At 53.2% G+C, this 18812-nt stretch overlaps 1 protein-coding gene across 2 annotated transcripts in view; it reads right to left on the reverse strand.

The window, feature by feature from the left end:
• DDX31 (DEAD-box helicase 31) overlaps positions 1-18812 on the reverse strand; it is a 58634-nt gene that overhangs the window by 21211 nt on the left and 18611 nt on the right. For both annotated transcript variants that reach the window (XM_081103298.1, XM_081103297.1), the window contains exons 10-17: positions 18212-18331; positions 17987-18093; positions 16694-16974; positions 15889-16056; positions 12752-12811; positions 7237-7287; positions 5614-5753; positions 834-915 (exon numbers count right to left, since the gene is read on the reverse strand). In XM_081103298.1, the coding sequence (XP_080959424.1) occupies positions 834-915; positions 5614-5753; positions 7237-7287; positions 12752-12811; positions 15889-16056; positions 16694-16974; positions 17987-18093; positions 18212-18331 (1009 nt within the window). The remainder of the gene's footprint in view (positions 1-833; positions 916-5613; positions 5754-7236; positions 7288-12751; positions 12812-15888; positions 16057-16693; positions 16975-17986; positions 18094-18211; positions 18332-18812) is intronic.

The following is an 18812-nucleotide window of genomic DNA, read 5'->3' on the forward strand; positions in this document are numbered from 1 at the left end:
TATGTATTCTCTGACCAAGAGAACTTAAGTCAGGGCCAGTCAAATCCAGTCCCCGACTCGGGGAGAATATCTATCCAAATTAACACACACACCAGCAGATGAAAAACCTCTTCAGCTTGGTCTCTTTGGCTCTGGTTTTCCAGTCTATCCTCAGGCATCAGAAAACAAATGTGAAATATCCAAATAATTAGTATATCACAGACAAAGTTACTGAGAGCACCACCACACACTCACTCTCACACTCACACGCTCACTCACACGCTCACACACGTGACGCTCTGAGTGAGTGCAGGACTGGGGGGTGCCTGCCTGGCAGGAAGACAGCCTCAGGAAGAAGCGGCCGCTGCTCAGGATCCCCTTACGGGACTGCACGGGCAATAAACATTTTTCCTCTTAATGATTCACCTTTCCTCTCCCTCTGTGTACTGCACACAGTAAGCAAATGGATGAACTAAGTGTGTCTGAAAAGAGACATGCTGTCTTGGGTGGACGGCCTAGTCAGTTGTCCTTGGTGACAATGGGAGAGGGCCCGCCGGGCTGGGCGGGAAATGCCCGTGGACGCGGTAAGGCCGAGGAGTGGCCTGGGGCGGGAAGCCTGCCTGCCGGGCGGACTTCCAGGACGGACACTGGCCCATGCACTGGATGAGACCAGCAAACACTCAGAAGCAATGGAGAGAAAAGACACAATCAGATTTGGCCTCATCTGATGTTGCTGGCCCTCAAATATGCACTTTACATGATAGGAAACAATCATCCACAGCAAAATCTCTGCTACCCCAAGCGGAGAAGTGAGTCACATCTGTTGGCAGCAAACAATAAATAATAAAGCTCACCTGGCCACCACCTCGTCTGGCTTGGAAAGAATCATCCCTTGTCAGAACAGACAGAATATCATCCATCTTCATCTCAGAAGTGCTGTAAGAGAAAGAGCACAATAAACACTCCTCTCCCAACCACCCCGATCCGACGCCCAGGACCAGCCCTTCTCATGGCAGATGTCGCGCAGAAGGAGCACCGCACAGGGAGGGCCTGGCCTCACCCCCAGGAACCTGGGACGGGGGGACTAGTCCCAATATGTCCCTTCCTCCCGGGTGAGTTTTAAGTGGGCTGCATTTAGAATTTCCTTTATAGGGGTCACCTCTTTCTTTCTTTCTTAATACTGATTTTAGAGATGGAGAAAGAGAGATAGAAACATCAGTTTGTTGTTCCACTTATTTATGCATTTACTGGTTGATTCTTGTATGTGCCCTGACCGGGATCCAACCCACAACCTTGGCGTATCAGGACGACCCCCTGACCAAAAGAGCTACCTGGTCAGGACAAACGTCGTTGTTTCTCAGTAAGTCTCAAATACTAAATAAGCAGGCCTGGTTAGTGATATATTTCGTTGACTTGAGCAAGAGATGATGACATAAAAACATTTCAGATAGTCCCTTTTGTTTAGAATTTAATAAAAAGGCGGGGCGAGCTTAGGATCCTTAACTGTTGGGTGAACACCCAGTGAAGGTTAACGGGGCCAGCACCTGCTGTCCACTCTCTTCCAATCCGCCCGACGGACCTTCATGCCTGTCCTTTAAACACTAGGGGTGAGGGGCGTGCTCTCCGGCGAATGCAGAGCTACGTGCAAACGGCAGAGAGAAGAATGTGGACACCGGCCATGACCAGAGCCACGAGGGCCCAGAGAGCCGTCGCCCTGCCTGCAGTGGAGCCCACCGCACAGCCGTGGGAAGTGCGTGCCGTCACGTATCAGAGACCAAGCAACCGGGAGCGGCTGACGCTTCCCAGGGAGAAGGGAAAAGGGGGAGTTCTGGGGCAGAAAAACAGATCATAAAAAAAATAAGTGATTTTCTCACACGTTGTTGTTTGTTAAAAAATGTAAAGGTAGATTAAAACACGAACAGCAAGCTCTGGTGTGGGACCAGGCACCGCTCCCCCTTTCCCCCAAAGGCTACTCTGCCGAGGCTATGAATGAAAATGTCACGTCTCCGACAGCTATTTACCTGAAATGTGTCACCACGTCCCTGCACGCCCCAGCCCGCAGCCCCCTCTGCTGCAGCTCCGGGCCCGCGGATAGGGGAAATCTTTGCACAAAAGCACGAGTCAGCCGGGAAGGCAGACTGCTTACTGGAGGGAAGGAGTGGGGGAATGCCCATGATTTCTTGGGAAATCTATTCTTCATATGCGAGAGGACTGTTACGGCTTTGACCTCGTCTCTTACTTATGCCTGGAAGTCTGAAGGGGGGTGAAAACACAGCCCAATCCTATCTTTTCCTTTGACTGTCTGACTTGCCTCTATTCATCCCTTTCTTTCTTGAGGACAAATGACGGAGGAACACAAAAGTAAAAGAAGCGTAAGGACTTGGGGTCAAATCTTGAACAGGCAGAAAAGAAGGAATAATGCCATCACAGTCAGGGACACAAAGAACTGAACACGGCACAGAAGGCCGGCTTTCCCCAGTGCACGGCAGCGCTGGCACGCCCGCCAGGGCCTGCTGCGACGTGGTGTGCGGGTCCGCATGACAAGCTGGACCCCTGACCCTCCAGGAACAGGAGCTGAGCGTGCACTGGGCGATCTACAGTGTGAGGGCCCTCCCGTCCTCAGAAACCTCTGCTTCTGAGGAACAAAGCGCATCTGCTCTGCTTACTGATGGTTCTATCAACAGATCTGAACCACCCACCTTACCAGAGAGGAGGGAGGTAAATAAATAAATTCAGGGAACTGTCTTATGCCTGATCTAAGAAACACACGTTTTGATGAAGCACTTACATTTTAATAAACCAATGACGACTTTCATTAGAAACTTCTCCTTTCATTAAAGTGGGGCAAGTGAAGGAGCTGGCAAGTACAAAGAAGTCAAAGGACTAGAAACAAAGTCCTCAGCGTCTAGAACAGGGGTGGGTAAACTTTTTGACTCGAGGGCCACAATGGGTTCTTAAACTGGACCGGAGGGCCGGACAAAAGCATGGATGGAGTGTTTGTGTGAACTAATATAAATTCAAAGGAAACATCATTACATAAAAGGGTACAGTCTTTTTTTTTTTTTAGTTTTATTCCTTTCAAACGGGCCGGATCCGGCCCGCGGGCCGTAGTTTGCCCACGGCTGGTCTAGAACGAGGCGGCCATAGGCAGGGCACTGTCTCTCGCCCCGTCTGCTAACGGGAACTGCGCAGTGTGAAGCAGGCAGCAAGGTGTGTGAGGGCCTTGCTGCCGTCCCAAATCTTCTCCACAATTCATCAGCCATCCCAGCATGCCGCTGCCTGGCTGTCGGATTCTTGAGCATAAAACATACACACATTCTCCTCCTTTAAATTTTTAAAAAATATTTAGGAGTTCCACCCTGGCCAGGTAGCTCAGCTGGTTGGAGCGTCATCCCGATACGCCAAGGTTTCAGGTTTGATCCCTGGTCTGGGCACATATAAGAAGCAACCAACAAATGCATCAGTAAATAGAACAACACGGTCAGGGCGTGAGCAGTAAATAGAACAACTTCCTCTCTCTAAAAATCAATTCATAAAAATCCTAAAAATAAATAATAAATAAATGTTTAGGCATACCTTTTGGATTCCAAAAATGTTCACATCTGCTTCTTTCCACAGTGCACTCTGCCATTAGTTCTTATGAGATTTCATTTTTTTGCATTAAGTCAAAGAACAGTCTGTATTAGATATCCAACATACAACACCCTTCCTCACGTGGACACGGGACGCTGGCGCCTGGCTGTGCACCGTGACCGGGTCTGAGCGTTACTGAGCGGCTCGCACCAGCCCGAGACGCAGTCAGGGGTTCGGGCACTGGCACTTCCATTGGTGACTTTTTGGGGCAGAAGCCAGTGAGGTTGGACCCTACAGGCCTTTCCCCTAAATGAAAGTTCTCACACCAGCTGGTATCCTCCCTCCACAAGGCTACACTCCCTCCCTCCCCTGGTATTCCCTGTCCTCATCCTTCTGAACTTCCTCTCCAAGTCCAAGATGAAGCTTTTGGTGACGAGTGAGTGGCCAGCGTGAGCTCTCTCCTAAGTAAGGTAAAGTATGCAGGTGTTCCCGACACAAACGAAACCACCACTCACTGGGAAACTGTCAGGACGAGAGGCATTAAATGAGCCCACTCCACACTGACCAGGCTCACGGGGAGTGGACCCCGCCTGCCCCACCCAAGGAGATCAGCCACCTTTTCTGAACAAGCCGCAGTCCATGAACACTCACGCCAGCAACCCCGAAAGAGTGCCGCGAGGGTGAGAGCAGAGCCCTGCAGGTACTGGGGGGCCACCTTGTGCACCCATCTCTCCCAGTGGGTGGCCTGGGGTCCCCCAGAGCAGGTTCCAATGTGGGGGGCAATGACTTCCCAGGAGAGAGCCCTGCAGTGTTCCTGGATGCGTGAGAGAGAGCACAGGCCTGGGCAAAGGGAAGTACCAGCAGGGGAGGCCCACGCTCAGCCGCACGGCAGAGCTGAGCGCGGCGTCACCGGTGGCTCCTGGTGGCTCTCAGGGTGCCCTCGGCAGCCAGAGCTCTCCCGGTGCCTCCAGGACATGGGGTGCACCGCTGTGCTATGTCTGAGCAGAAGTTCTGGAACGTGGACCAGAGTAAAAACTTTAGAAGCCTATTATTAGACTTTGTTACATCAGGTGCCAGAGACTGTGGAAAATATGATAAAATATTAATTCCCGGCTCCCGTGGATTCCTCCCGCTTGCTCTGTAACTCCTGGCCAAGAGGAAGCGCCACTCTCCCTGCGGCTTTCTCTGCCTTTCCTCAGGGAGTCAGGTCTGGCAGAAGCCCCTGGCGCAGCTCCCATGCCACTGAGTCCTCTGCGCCATGACCAGGGCTGGGCCGGGGCTGCCGGAGGGGACAGGGGGGCGCTGCCACCTGCCCAGGCCTGACAAGATGGGGGCCAGAGCTGCCTGCGCGTGTGCACACACTCCAGTGGCCACCCAAACACTTCCTTCCAGGTTGGTTTTCCTGAGGGAAGGGGAATTGTGTGATGAGTAAAAAGTGTTGTTTTTTTCAAAGATAAACCATCTTCACCTTGGCTAATGTTGCTAAGTGGTTAGAACATCAGCACATACACCAAAGGGTCTCGGGTTCAATTCCCAGTAAAGGGCACAAACCTGGGTTTCAGGTTTGCTCCCTGCCCCCGGTCAGGGCGTGAGCAGGAGGCAATCAATTGATGTGCCTCTCTCACATGGATGTTTCTCTCTCTCTCCCTCCCTTCCACTCTCTCTGAAAAGCAATGGAAAAAATATCCTCAGGTAAGGATTAAAAACAAAACAAAACAAAAGAAAGATAAACCAACTTTAAAGGTACATTAATTGCAAGAATTAAAAATTGTGAACAGAACAGTCTACAGGAAGCCGGCTGTCAGAGAACGAAACACGGCCTCCTTGCATGAAACGCGGAGGCGACAGATCGTCCTATGACTTAGTCTCGCAACGCAATGGAAGTTGTCATGTGCTGACGGCATGAAGGGTTTTGGCTGTTGCCACTGGCTATTCTGGGACTCATTTAGGGATCACAAGGGTTAATGGCTCTTCGTCAGCTTACAAGGCCCAGCCGCTATAAGAAGCGACAGAAAGTTAATTAGGTGAGATCAGCCAGAGCCGCTCAGGTTTCTGACTCACTTGATTTTGTGAGAAGCCAGCGAGCTGACATATTCTGCCTCCGAAGGCGCCAAGAAGAGCAGGCTGCTCCCGTGGCAGCCAATGCGGGCGGTTCTCCCGATCCGGTGGATGTATTCCGCGGCTGAAGACGGAGCGTTGTACTAAAAAGGGCAACAGAAATGAAGGCATTCACAGATCAAGGGACTGCCATTAATTGGAAGTGCAATACCCCTCACCTGCCTCCAGGTATCCCAGGAATTAAATCCTGGTGCTATGGTTACCCTAACACAATCACAAGGCGAAGTCACTCAACCCTGAAACTCCTGCTTCATTGGAAATAACAAGGCTCTGACAGGCCGACGTGAACAGTGGCCAAGTTTCAGATAAACGAGATGTCTCCTCGTCCCAGTATCTCCTTTCTAATTTTACTTCTCCACAGGTCCCTGCAGCTTCCTATTTGCATCTTTTCACGGAGGTGACTGTGCAAGGTGAAAGCGTGGGCAGGTGGGGAAACCTCTGCAGATGACCACATGACCTTGGCCAACTCCCTGGCAGACAAGCAGTGGAGTTGAGGAGCCTGACAAGGAAAGAGCCAGGGGCTGATGACCTGGACCAGAGGTCAGCTCGGGGCTGGGCCCCAGGAGCTGGTCTCCGCACCTGCCTGCAGCCCTCGGTCCCAGTGGAGCAGGGCTTCCTCCCCACAGGGACTTGCTCCTGCCCCACGGACAGTGCTCCTGACTCAGGGAAGGGGTCCTAGAGTTCAGCGGGATGTACTGCGCACAGCATCATGTCGTCTACGGCAAGAACTTCGCCATCATCAAAACTGACCCTTTTCACCCTCTGCTGCTATATGAATCAAACGTCAGAGGGCAGATCACACTGGTCAATATTCACAATATAAGGCTCTACACGGCCGACTCTGTGTCCAGCCTTGCACACATCCCAGTCACCCTCGCCTCCTCATCTTTAACTCGCTCGGAGGCCAGCGGGAAGACAGCGCCTCTCGCCACAGTGATCACCTGCGGGGAGCAGAGATTCCCCACCAGTGTCAGGCGTGTGGCTGCACCAGAACGTGAATAAGCCATGATTCACGTAAACAGGGCATGTCTCCCCTGGCCCACACTCAGAAGGGCTTGAAAATACCATCTGCAGACTAACGAAAAGAAACAACAAAACTAAAACCACCGGCCCTAGCGCTAACGCCCATACCCTCTGGCAAAGTGTCTAAGGCTCACGGTCTGTGTGAGATGCTGTCAGGGACTTAATTGCCCCCTGCAGGTCAATGTACAGGACACGGCTCTCAGGACAGCTGAGCCATCTCCTCCTGGACACCATGAGGCCTCCCAGGGGCCCGGGGAATTCCTGTTATTATCAAATTGCTGAAACTTTGTGTGTGACATACGTTAGTGTGGAGCCGGGAGCGGCCCCCTCCCGCGATTGCAGGCTGGCTGTTTGCTGCAGCAGTCAGGGGGGCTGAGTTAAGGAAAGATGTCAGGAGAATTGTGCAGATACGGCCGGTTGCTGCCTGGTTACCAGGGCAACACCCAGGAGGGTAATAATAATTATTCTACTTAAAGCCAGCGCCATCTACTCATGATCATATATTCCTGCCTCGAGCTCACACCTTAACAACTAAAAAATTACCTGAACAATCCATGTGACTTGAGGGAGATCTAAGCCTCGAGCTGCAACATCCTTCAAAACAGAAAAGAAGACGGCTTAGGACTGAGTTTCTGAACCATGTGGGGGTCACAGATCTGTCGATAACCTCATGCAGAGGAAGAGGGTTCACATGCTCGCTCACACGCTCACACACGCGCACACACACACACGTCTGCACACGGCCTCAGGAAGCCACCAGTCCATCTGTGGTTCCAAGTTCTGACTCGGGGTAAATGCTAGGAGCCCGTTGGTGAGGTGGCCACAGCCACTTCCCCACATGACCGTCCCCCGCAGGGAGCCCAGGTCCTTACATGCGTCGTTCTCCGTGGTGCCTTGGAAGAATTCTGAAAACTTCCAGCGTGTCTGACCGCTTTTACATTTTGTCTGGGACACTCAATGAGGAATGCATTCCTGGGTTATCAGCCCCATCCCTCGCCCACCAGCAGAGCGAACGACCAGCACTGAGGCGGGCTTCTGGAAGGTCACCCAGGCACCCCTCGCGGAGGTGGCCGCAAAGCATTTCCTGCGCCTTTGCCGGCAGCCTCCAAGCAGCAAGGCCAGGCAACACCTGCCTCTCTGTCGCCTAAACTGGAATGCGGGCCACAGACAGGCGAAACTCCAACAGCGGACTCCACTCTCTAGCTGTTCTGGCTCCTCCAGCCCCCAGCAATCTGCACTGGCATCATCTTCACGCTGCCAGTCGGAGCAAGAGCACCCGCCAACACATCCTGGGCACTTCCTACACACCAGCCCCCGTGTGGCTCTTCAAAACAACTGATTCCATGGCCATATTACATTCTCTGCTCCGACGCCAGAGAAGGCGCCACACCTTCCTGCGCCGTGGTGAGGAATTTGGTAACATTCAGCAAAATTGCTATGTACTTGCCCTTTGACCCAGAGCAATCTTACGTCTCAAAATCCATCCTGAGGACACGCTGGCAAAAATACAAATGGCCTCTCACGCACAGGCTGTTTGTGTGGGCAGCTGTGGCTGCAGGCCTGGCAAACACCCCGACGTCTAGCAGGAGACAGTGAGCGACCCTGACACGGCAAACCTGCCCCTTATGTACGGTTCCGCCGCCATGAGGGAGGGTTCCCATGGAGACTCACTAGGGTACATTTCGAGTGTGTATAACATACTTTTGTGTAAGAAATGAGGGAAATAAAGTATATTTGCCCATATTTCTAAAAGAAATAATAAAGGGGAAACCCCAAAAGCTTAGAAAAAGTTGCCTGGAGAGGAAGGGAGAGAAGGGGAGAGGAAGGATGGAAGCGAATCTCCGTCAGGGGACCTTCAGAATGTGACGCTGAGACTGAGTAAACGTCTGCAAACTAAAAAGTAAGATGACTGGCTGTCGTGCCACGTGGAGTGTCACCTATTCTCCAAAGCAAACCCCCAAACCCGTGCCTCATTAGGGGTCTGGACGTAACTGCTAGTTTAGAGGAACTATGGGGGGGAGGAGCAAGGTAGCCACCATGAGGAGAGACGGGGCAAATCCATGGGACACATGGTCTGGTTTCCTCCACCAGAAATCCAAGGGAAAATAGGTCAGCAACCCACACCCAGACGAAGCAGCACTGGGTGGAAGAACGGACAGATGGCTCAGCGGGTCCCCGAGAACCAGCACCCGGAGAGTCCCCCAAACTGCCAACTGACTTCTCTCCAGGCAGAGGGGTTGGGTGATTGTCACTTTTCTCTTTGCATTTTTGTTTTATTTTCCTCTTAACAATAGATGGATAGATCCCCCAGATTTTCACTTAGAAAAATGTCACCTACTGAGAAGTTGGAGTAGCACAATGAGCACCTGTTTGCCTTCACCTGGACGCGCCGATGAGGATGGCCGGGGCGATGCTGATGGCCGGGCGCCAGCCTCCTCTTTCCCTCTCTACACACACGCTTCTCTGAACCACTGAAAGTCCCTGGGATGGCAGGACGCTGTACCCCTACATACTTCAGATACGCCTCCTAAGTAAAAGCACATCCTTCTACATAGGACACTCAGTGCGGAGTCACACTATCTCCGAGGAGTCCAGTTCACGTTGCTCCAGCTGCAGCAGAGGTGGGGGTGGTGTGACCCTCTGCTGTCCGTCCTGTATGGTGAAGACTATCCACTCGCCGGAGTGAGGGGCGCCAACAGCCTCTGCATCTGAAGGCACCTTCGCCTTTCTAATTAGTAAGAAATTGGGAGACTGTTTCCCAAATCCTTCCACCCAGTGTTTCTGCCTCTGTGGGTGGTGCCTGCCTGTTCCCTGATGACTGCGAGGGATGACTTCCTGTCTGGCACACCTTCCTCCCATTTGAGAACTGGCATCCTTTGCAAGAGCAGCCTCCTCCCTCCCCTCTGAAGTACCACTGAGGAATCACATGTATAGTTGGCTTTTTTGAAAAATGATAATCCTATGCAAGTTTCTGCAAGAAGCACATTAAAACGATCGCTGCCTGGGACTGAGGGAGACTCCGTGCCACATCTACCTCGCCTAGCACGGGGGCGGGACAGGCTGGTCAGCCTTCCCTGCTCTCCTCCCAGCGGCGTCAGGCTGCCTTTCTGACGCATTAACAGGAATTTAATGTACGAAGGGTGCCGAGCGCGTCCCAAGCAATGCCTTTGAGAAAACTAGTGCTCCCCTAAGGGGCCCGGGACCTGCCTTCTGCACTGACCACAGCTGATGGCGTTGTTAAGAAATGACGTGTTACTGACGTGCTCCGTAGGGGGGGTTGCATGCAGACAAGGGGCTGCCAGAGGCAGACAGACAGGAGGGCTTTGCAGAAAATGTAATGTTCGTCAGTTTAGTAAATTCAACCAAGAATCTCTAACATAGCGTGTGACGTTCACACAAGTCACGGAGCGCACATGCGCTGAAGCAGTGAGTTAAGAGTGACTGCAGACCGCAGCCTCCCACCCGGTGGCCTGGCTCAAGGCACCAGCTCAGAAAGTCCTCCCTGTGTCCCACTTCTTGTGTTGGGGAGGGGAGATCTCACCAACAGTCAACCACCACTCAGCCTGGATCAGCTATGCCTTTAAGCACGGCTTTCCATTCTGGGCCTGGCGGCCACAGAGAGCAGGAAAAAGTACTCTCCCTGCTCCAGGAATGGAAGACGGACTTCAGCAGCCATTCGATCTGGGCGAGTCAACTGAGCCCCGAGCCTCAGTTCACATGCCTAACAATGGCTGTAGGATCCACCCTATTTATCTCCAGAGGTGACTGAAGATCAAATGAGGCCGTGCATATCCACACTGAGCAGCAATCTAATGTCACTTCCTGATGGAGGAGGAACTGGGATGGTGGTGACCAGCCCTCCCTGCTCTCTTCCCCGCTCACACCCTCCTCCTGGGGTGGGGGACAGAGGCAGGACCCTGCTCCCCGATCCTGCAATGGCATCAGCGGGCACTGGGGCACCAGGAAGCTGACCTGCTGAGGACTCAGCAGAGGCCTCAGCCTCAGCACCCCCGTCAGAGCTCAGGCCCAGCCCTTGTGCTGCTGGAACCTAACTAGGGCAGAAGAACCGCTAAAGTCAGCTCTGAAAGACACTCGGCGGTGAGGCCGAGGGCCCAGCTTGACGACCGGCCGCCTCCACGAGACGGAGGAGCACAGATGGAAGGCAGCTTGCTCAGGTGCCAGCCTGTCAGTTGGATTAAAATGACTCATTTATTTACCCAAGATCCTCACAAAGTGCTTTTACTAACAGGGAGAGGGGCCGCCGGCGCTCTGAGGAAGGGACGCAGCGAGCTCGCCTCTGCGCCGCCCCGGCCTGCCAAAAGTCATTACTGCCGTGTGTGGGAGCCATCAGCGGGGTACAGGCCCCCGTTGTCCGGGTGACAGATTGGGCTGCGCAAACAGAGGAGGAAGGAGAGAGCGCAGAAGCTGTCAGAGGCGAGAGATCTTGGCTGGAGCCGCCAAAAAACTGGCAACATGAGTTAGCGTAACAGAGTAAACAGCCAACAGTCTCCCAAGGATTTTGCCATTAACACAATGAAATAAAGTGGAAAAGAGACACTTCACCTAAAAAATAGGCCCCACAGAAAACCGAGCGCCTCCATGCACTCGGGCTGTGGCCGGATCTTGGGCCCTGCGGCCGCGCTCCTTTGTCTCGGAGCCTCCTGGCAGCGGGACTCCCCGGGGGAGGGAGTTAAGAACTGCGACATAACAGCGGGCTTCGAGCAAAAAGAAGCGAAGGTGGAGGCGAGCAGCACAGATGACTTGCCCTGGACAATCCGTGAGGACCCAGCGGAGGGGGGCTCTGCCGGCTGGGGCCAGTCCCCAGGGACAGCGGGAATGACACCTTCGAGGACGTGAGAGAAGGGCCGGCTTGACTGAGGGTGAGGAACAAGCGGGAAGTGGGGACAGAGGAGACGGGAAGGGGTCCGGCCCCGGAAGGTACTAGTGGACATGAGAACTTTTGACAAATTTCTTTATCAAATAGATTATCTGGACTCGTCTGCAGTGTTGGCCCGGCCTCTGAAGAGAGGGAACACCAGCACCCGACTTGTGGACGGGCTCCCGGAGGAGAGGGCTGCTGGGGCGGACTCAGGCCTCCGAGGGCAGCTCTCCCAGTAACTGCTCTCCGTCTGACCAACACGCTCGGCACAGCCAGGCGGCCACACGTGAGAACGGCACACTGCTGGCTGGCAGGCCGTCTCCTATAGGACCTTACACAAGACAGACAGGCGCACTCACCCATACACTCGGAGTTCAGGGAGAAGACCACCGCTGAGTCACACTGAACACAGAGCAGGAGCTCCTTAAAGAGGAATTCATTAGAGGCCTGGCAGGGGGTCAGAGAGCTACTCATCTGCTGCTGAACAGCGCGTCATCACCGGGTTACGCCATTTACAGTGCCGTTTCCCTGCTGCGTGGACAGGGATTTCTCAAATCATCAGGGATTAAGCTGCGTCACCCATGATGGCACAAGTAGGGAGGGGTTTTAATCTTGGGAGCGAGCAAAGCCCCGGTGAAGTGCATCCCCAGAGAAGGGCCATCGAAGGCGGGACTTTCCATCTTGAAAGAGGCCGAGACGTGCATTCAAAGGGCCAGCGCTGGGCTGGAGGCAGCCTCCAGGGTGGCAGCGCGGGGCGAGGGAACGGCCTCACACTGCAGGGCACGTGCCAGACACCAGCAGACACACTGCCCGCGGCAGCTGCTCCTGGAAGGGTGAGCAAGGTGTGTAGAGTGATTTTGTTGTGGAAAGACTCTCAGCTCTAATTACTCCCGATAGCTGTAATTTACAAGTTTTTAGTGGATAGAAATCAGCAAGATTCACACGTTTTCAGACCAACAGCTGCCACTATTAGTGAGCAAATAGCTGAGTCTTCTGCACAGTGGCAGCGGCTACCTGTGACTAAGTCAAGTGACAAACCAGAGGTGCCAAGGGACCGGCCACAACAGGAGCCCTGGGATCCCCGCGGTCCGTGGGGCAGCTGCGAGGCACATCGTCGAGAGAGAGACTGCAGCCACCCACTGCGGAAATGCTCCTTTCGCCGGAGTGGCTATTACGTACCGTGCAGAAGAGGACGCCAGGGCCGGCCTGTGCAAACTCGCGGAACACTGCTGTTCTCTCCTGCAAAGACAAGGGAAGCCTCAGCGCTGAGTCAACCCAGCGGGCAGGTGCCCGGGCTCCCGGTCTCCACCCGCTTGGACTGCATTCAGGCCCAGAACAGAGAGGCTTTGGAGGAAGGGAAGCTACGAGTGCTCACATCTAACAGGCCCAGGACTGCACTCTGGGCTGTGTCAGGAGGGCAGCGCCAGGCGGGCCCCTCCTCCAGATCAGCCCCCCGGAGCAGAGACAGTCCACAGGGACACACTTTCCTGCAGGTGGGCGAGAGGAATGATGAACAACCCACTTTTCCTGCAGGGGAATTTTGTTGACTGATTTTTTTTTTTTTTTAAAAAAAAGGTCAAAAAAATATACACCCCATGTATTTTAACTGTAGAAAATTACATTTAAGACGAAGGAAGAAAACGCAATTTCCCACTGCTCGAAGCACACCACCGCCACTGGCAACCCCGTGCCCCGGGCCTGTGCAAAGCATCACCAAGAAGGGGCTCCGGAAAGATGGCCACACGACCTCTACTAGCAACACACTCTTATCAGAAACCAACAGGACATGAACACCTTTCCAAACCACATCCTCTCTCGTGGCGACTCTGTTAGCAACCAGCAGGGTGGGTGTGCCACCATTTACCTGGCCGATGCCCCATTGTTGGCCCTGAGGTTGTGGCCGACTGTTCTCCGTTATAATCTGTGATAAAATCTTTATTGGCAAGTCCTGTGCACATCACTGTTCCCTCTGGGTGAGTTCCTAAAGGCTTTTCTGTGAACTTGCAAAGCCAGTGGCGCAAGCAGCTGACCGTGGCCATGCCCACCTGTCCGCCACAAAAGAGGGAAGTGACCAAATTACTACAATTTTGGGGAAAAGGATGTCTCTCCCTCCACTTAGGCGCAGCCCTGTCTCCGAGGGGAACCTCACCGCCGTCTTTCACATGCACGTGTTGTCGCAGAAGTGGGACCCCCCGCAGGGACCCCTCGCTTAGGACAGTGGGCACGGACAACCAGCGTGCACTGAGCGCAGCCAGGTACCAGACGCTGGCCTACACTTTACACGTCTGCACGAATCCAATCCCCACAGCCCTCCGAGCAGGTACCATTAACACCCCTTTCCAGGCAGAGAAACCGAGGCTCGGGGCTGAGGAACTGCCAAGGACACCCACACACAGCACAGGGCTGACTGCACTTGGACCCAGGGAGCTGGCCCGGAGCTGAGCTCAGACCCTCCCGAGGACGCCTGCGTTGGTCCGGTTGCTGCGCAGTCTTTATAAGGGACCATGTAACGTCTGTGGTGTCCAGGCAAATCAGAACAGTTCCTGAAAGCCCATCCGGATGGATCCAGGTCTGGGGAGAGGAGGAAACCTAATTCCTGAGCTTCCATCACCACCACCAGGCAGCAACTTCAAACTTCACTTCTCTCCAATGCCCGTAAACTTGGTTGGGATCATGACATTCATTTAGGGAGACCACAGGTCATGTGGAACAGTGGCCAGGAATATGTGCTTGGGGCTGTTTTAGCTCAGTCTGGGGTGAGACACTTAACCTCAGATTCATCAGATAAAATACAGATACTCCCTCCCATCCTCTACTCATGGGTAGGCTGTGAAGGCTACTTAATAAAACAATATAAGTAAAATATTAACAATTACTAAACTGAAGAGCGGAACTATTCCTGAAGGAGAAATAACATTAACAATGGCCCTTAACATTTACTGAGCACTGACTATGAGCCAGCCCTGTGCTAAGCACTTTAATCTGCATTAACTCAATGAACTGTCTCAACCACATGAAGCAAATACAACTACTGGCTCCATTTCAGAGACATGGAAACTGAGGCACAGAGAGAATGTCCTGAAGTCACACAGCCAGTGACTAGCAGGGCCAGGACTAGAACCAGGAGGCTGCCTCCAGGGCACACAGCTGGCATTACAACAAGAGCACGAACACATGTGACTATGTGATCTGCTCAAATTCCCAGATGCCTCCGAGTCCACAGCCAGCTCCTCCGTCACCCCAGACTCCCCTGCAGCATGCCTCTGGTGAAAGAGACCCAGAGGACCAGGAAACTAATTTAAAAAAAAAAAAGAGAGAGAGAAACACCATAAATGGTAATGCATTATGAAATCAACAAATTCGATTGACTCAGGGATCCACAAGGTAAAAAGAAAGAGCTTATAAAATTCACAAAGGCTGAGACAGTCGGGAAATACTGCGCTATCTTGTGGCAAATAAGAAGCTGTGTCCTTGAGTGACCTTGAGCAAATTCACTTTTTTGAACCTCCATTTCCTGAATGATTACACCAAAGCAAAAACAAGAGGGGAAATGGACTTGATGACCTGTAAGGTCTCTTATACTCTGAGAATGTTACCACTTTAAGTGTGGTTCTAGTCCCAGCGCACCCTCATTTGGGGCCTCTCTTCACTCCTCCTCCTTTCGGAGCTGCCTGGTAACAGCCTCCAGGACAAGATGGCTCCCATCTCAGGCCCTGTGCGTCCCTCCCTGCACGAGGCAGTGACTTCACCCCACTCCGCGCTCCGCCCCAACTCCCCATGGACCGAGTTTTGCAGCTTAGAACCTAAAACAAGGCAAACGTTCTACTCTTCTTCCTGAACAAAAACGTTACTCAGAGCCGAGGCAGAGCGAGACACACAGACCCTCTCGCAACCCGAAGTGCTGAGAGCGCTGCATCTTGTTGACAACGACAGCAGTCACGCTCAGCAGTACCATATGGGAGCCACAATTTAGCTCCATTAATGCTCTTAATTTGAAGACATCAAGCCCTAATTACACACTGGGCACTAAAAAGGCAAAACCCTTCCCTAGTGCCAGCTACTTAGTGGTGCTCTGTTGCCTTAACAGCTGGTTGAGGTAGATGCAGGCCAAGGGCCTGCGAGCTCTCAGGTGGACGAGCCCAGCTCCGGAGCAGGCGGGCGGAACAATAGGCTCCGCTCGCCCACATCACGGGCAGGGCGGCCGCGTCCAGTTCCCGTGCGCCACCCTCCTCAGGGGACACCTGCCCGAGCCCAGCGAGAGCCAGTGCTGACCCTGGAGGGCGTGATCAGGTTGGATGGGCCCCGGGCTTGCTCACCTCCTGGTCCATGTTGCCATGCAGCCGCAGGAATGTTAATCGCGGGCCGCCAGATGGTAACTGCCCTGACGCCGCGCCGCCCAGCAGGGTCTGGAAGAAGAGGTGGTAGTGGAACTCCACCAGCTCGCAACTCGAGAAAAAGACGATCAGCTTCTGGTCAGTTTCAAACTACATGGACACAGAGGGGAAACCACCACAGGGTTATGAGGTGACACTACAACGAGTATCTTTCTAAAATACAGTCACACTGGCCCAGTTTGGAAAGAGATGACAGACGGCTTGGAGTTACTTGCAAAATTAACACGGATGCTCCATGCTCCCAGACTGCAGGAGAGGGCGCTGACAGCCATGACCTTGATTGCCCAGAGCATGCTCCGGGGTAAGGCTGCACGTCAGTGTTCTTCGTCCTCTCAGGCCTCAGCACACACGCCACGTCCAGTTCACTCTCAAGCCTTCCACCTACTGCTTCCCCATGTCCCAGAGAAAGTGCTGCCGAAACCAGCAATAAATACGCAAACACCGGGTGTCTTTTAAAAACGCAAGCACAGGCCCCTAGCTCTGTCTCACATCCATCATGCTCCTGCCACCTCTGCTGTTCCCAACATCAGTCCCAGGAAAGATACTTAAGGCAGATTTCAGGTTGAACATAATGGCTATCACTGACCTCCAAGCCTTCCCACAATCCTAGAACACTACATCCACCAGCAGTTATGCCAGAAAACCGCATCTCAACCCGCTGCCAGCAATGCCTGATACAAACGACACAGGCTTCCCCCCTCAATGGAGCTGACTGGGCCCATCCTACCTTGCACTTCTGCAGGATGAAGGCTGCCAGGCAGACCAGCCTCAGTTTGCTGGGAACCAAGACCACATACTGCTCAAGACCCTCCGGAATTGCAAAGCCGTCCAGCTCATCATCATCATCATCATCGTCATCGTCGTCGTCGTCATCATAGTCGTCATCACTTAGTGAGTCAGAGTCGTCAGAAGACTCTTCATCTGTCAGGTACGGCTGACCGAAGCTATTATCCAGGACTGAAATGCTGACTGGGTTGTGTAAACTGATGTCAGCGAGCCGTGTCACACCTGGGAGAAAGTGAAAAAGTCAAAACAGGGGACAGCACACGCAGTGGAACTGGTCCCTATGCACGCCCGGGCACACCGCACACTCAGGCAACTAGGCAACTGCTGGCGGGTTTCACCAAGGGCCGTGCTGATCTGCCCAATTGTCTATCTGGTGGGTGGACACCCGGATTTCTTCCCACAGCCCAACAACCCCTCACACCAGCCTTTCTAAGCTCGCACCTGTGGGAGACCACTGAAAGGGACATAAACAGCGGTCTGCCCCCCATCCCCCAAAGGGTTCTGTGATCAAGTTATGAAAACCCGGATAAAAAGGTCCCACAAATTCTTCCGCAAGGTTTTGCAGGCCTTCTCAGGACCTTTACTGTGTGAAGGTGCACCACGCATCTCCAAGAGGAGGTCATGTGTGGCATTTCCCAAACTTTTTGAGCACAGAATCCCTTTTCCATGGATTATCTCTGAAAATTAATGTTCTCGGGAATACACTCAGAAGTGCTGATGAGGCGTACTGGTGGCAGCTGGTGTGCCGAGTGAAGCAGACACCAGACAGAAGCTGTCCTGTCGCTGAGACAGGGCCTGCTGCGGGGTCGGTGCAGAGCGCTGCCACTTGGCCACGCACAGTGTCCCATCTATGAAAGGCAGCTAAGAAGCTCCATCTCACGAGGATGAAAAACAGAAACAAGCTTAAAGGACAGGAGTACTTTTAGGTCCATCGCCCCTTCAGGAGAAAGGCAGGCTGGTCGCAGTAACGATGCGCGTGGTGAGAGGCCGTCCTTGTCAGGACTGGAGCCCTGCCCTCCGAGGGTCATGGCAGCAGTGAAAGGCTCACGCAGGCATAGGTGGTGGCCGCCAGCCTTCCCCGTCCTCCCCACCTGCAGGAGCTCCTGCAGCACGGTCCCAACTGCTGGCCTCTCCCCGTGCCCCGGGGGCGCCCTGAGACTCCTCCCCGGCCTGAGGCTGAGGGCCAGCGCCGGCACACAGGCCCCTGGCAGCGGCATCCATTCTCTTCGCTCACCTTCCGTGAGAGTGGCCGACAGCAAGACGTTCTGTCGTTCCTGGCACTCTGCGTTGATTGCGTTGAGTATCACCGTGATAGTCTTTTCGAAGCCCAGATCCAAGATTCTGCGGTTTCAGGAGAAGAAAGTTAAATCTAATGCGGACGGCATGTAACCCAGGCTGCAGTCAGGTGGACACAGACACAGCCTTCCCTGTGCCTTTCCTGCTTCCAGATCAGCCTCACCTGTCGGCTTCATCCAGAACCAGCCAGCGGATGCGGTTGAAATGAATGTTCTTTGTGGATTTTATATGATCCACCAGACGTCCAGGAGTGGAGATGAGGATATTGATTCCTTTGCGGAGCCTGTGGAAAATCGCATACCAGAGGAGACAGTAAATCACACTGGGATGTACCAGTGGAAGACACAGGAAAAGGCGAAGGAGACAGATTCGTGTCTAGCAGCATGTGCCACAGCTTGAATCATGACAAACGTGATGACAAGTGGATACAAAGGTCAGAGTTTTCATTTTTCTCTGAAGTTTCTCTCCTATAGAACAGAATTGTTAAGATCTGCAATTACATTAAAATCATAAAACCTTAACTTTGAAAGGAATCTTGACTATGTAATCCGATGCCCTTTACCTGTCCACGGGTCCCTTCTAGCACATTCCAGACACATGGTCGTCTAGCTTGCTCCTGAGGCTTCTTTGCCAGGGAACCTCATAGCTGAATCAGTTATCCCAGAATGTTCTTATACTGAACCTTTGCTGCGACTTCCAGGTAACAGGCCTAGCTCTGCCCCCATAGACGAGGTACAATAAATCTAATTTATGACTCTCCAAAC

The sequence above is a fragment of the Myotis nattereri genome (genome assembly GCF_964212035.1).
Source record: "Myotis nattereri genome assembly, chromosome: 12".
Lineage (NCBI taxonomy): Eukaryota > Metazoa > Chordata > Mammalia > Chiroptera > Vespertilionidae > Myotis > Myotis nattereri.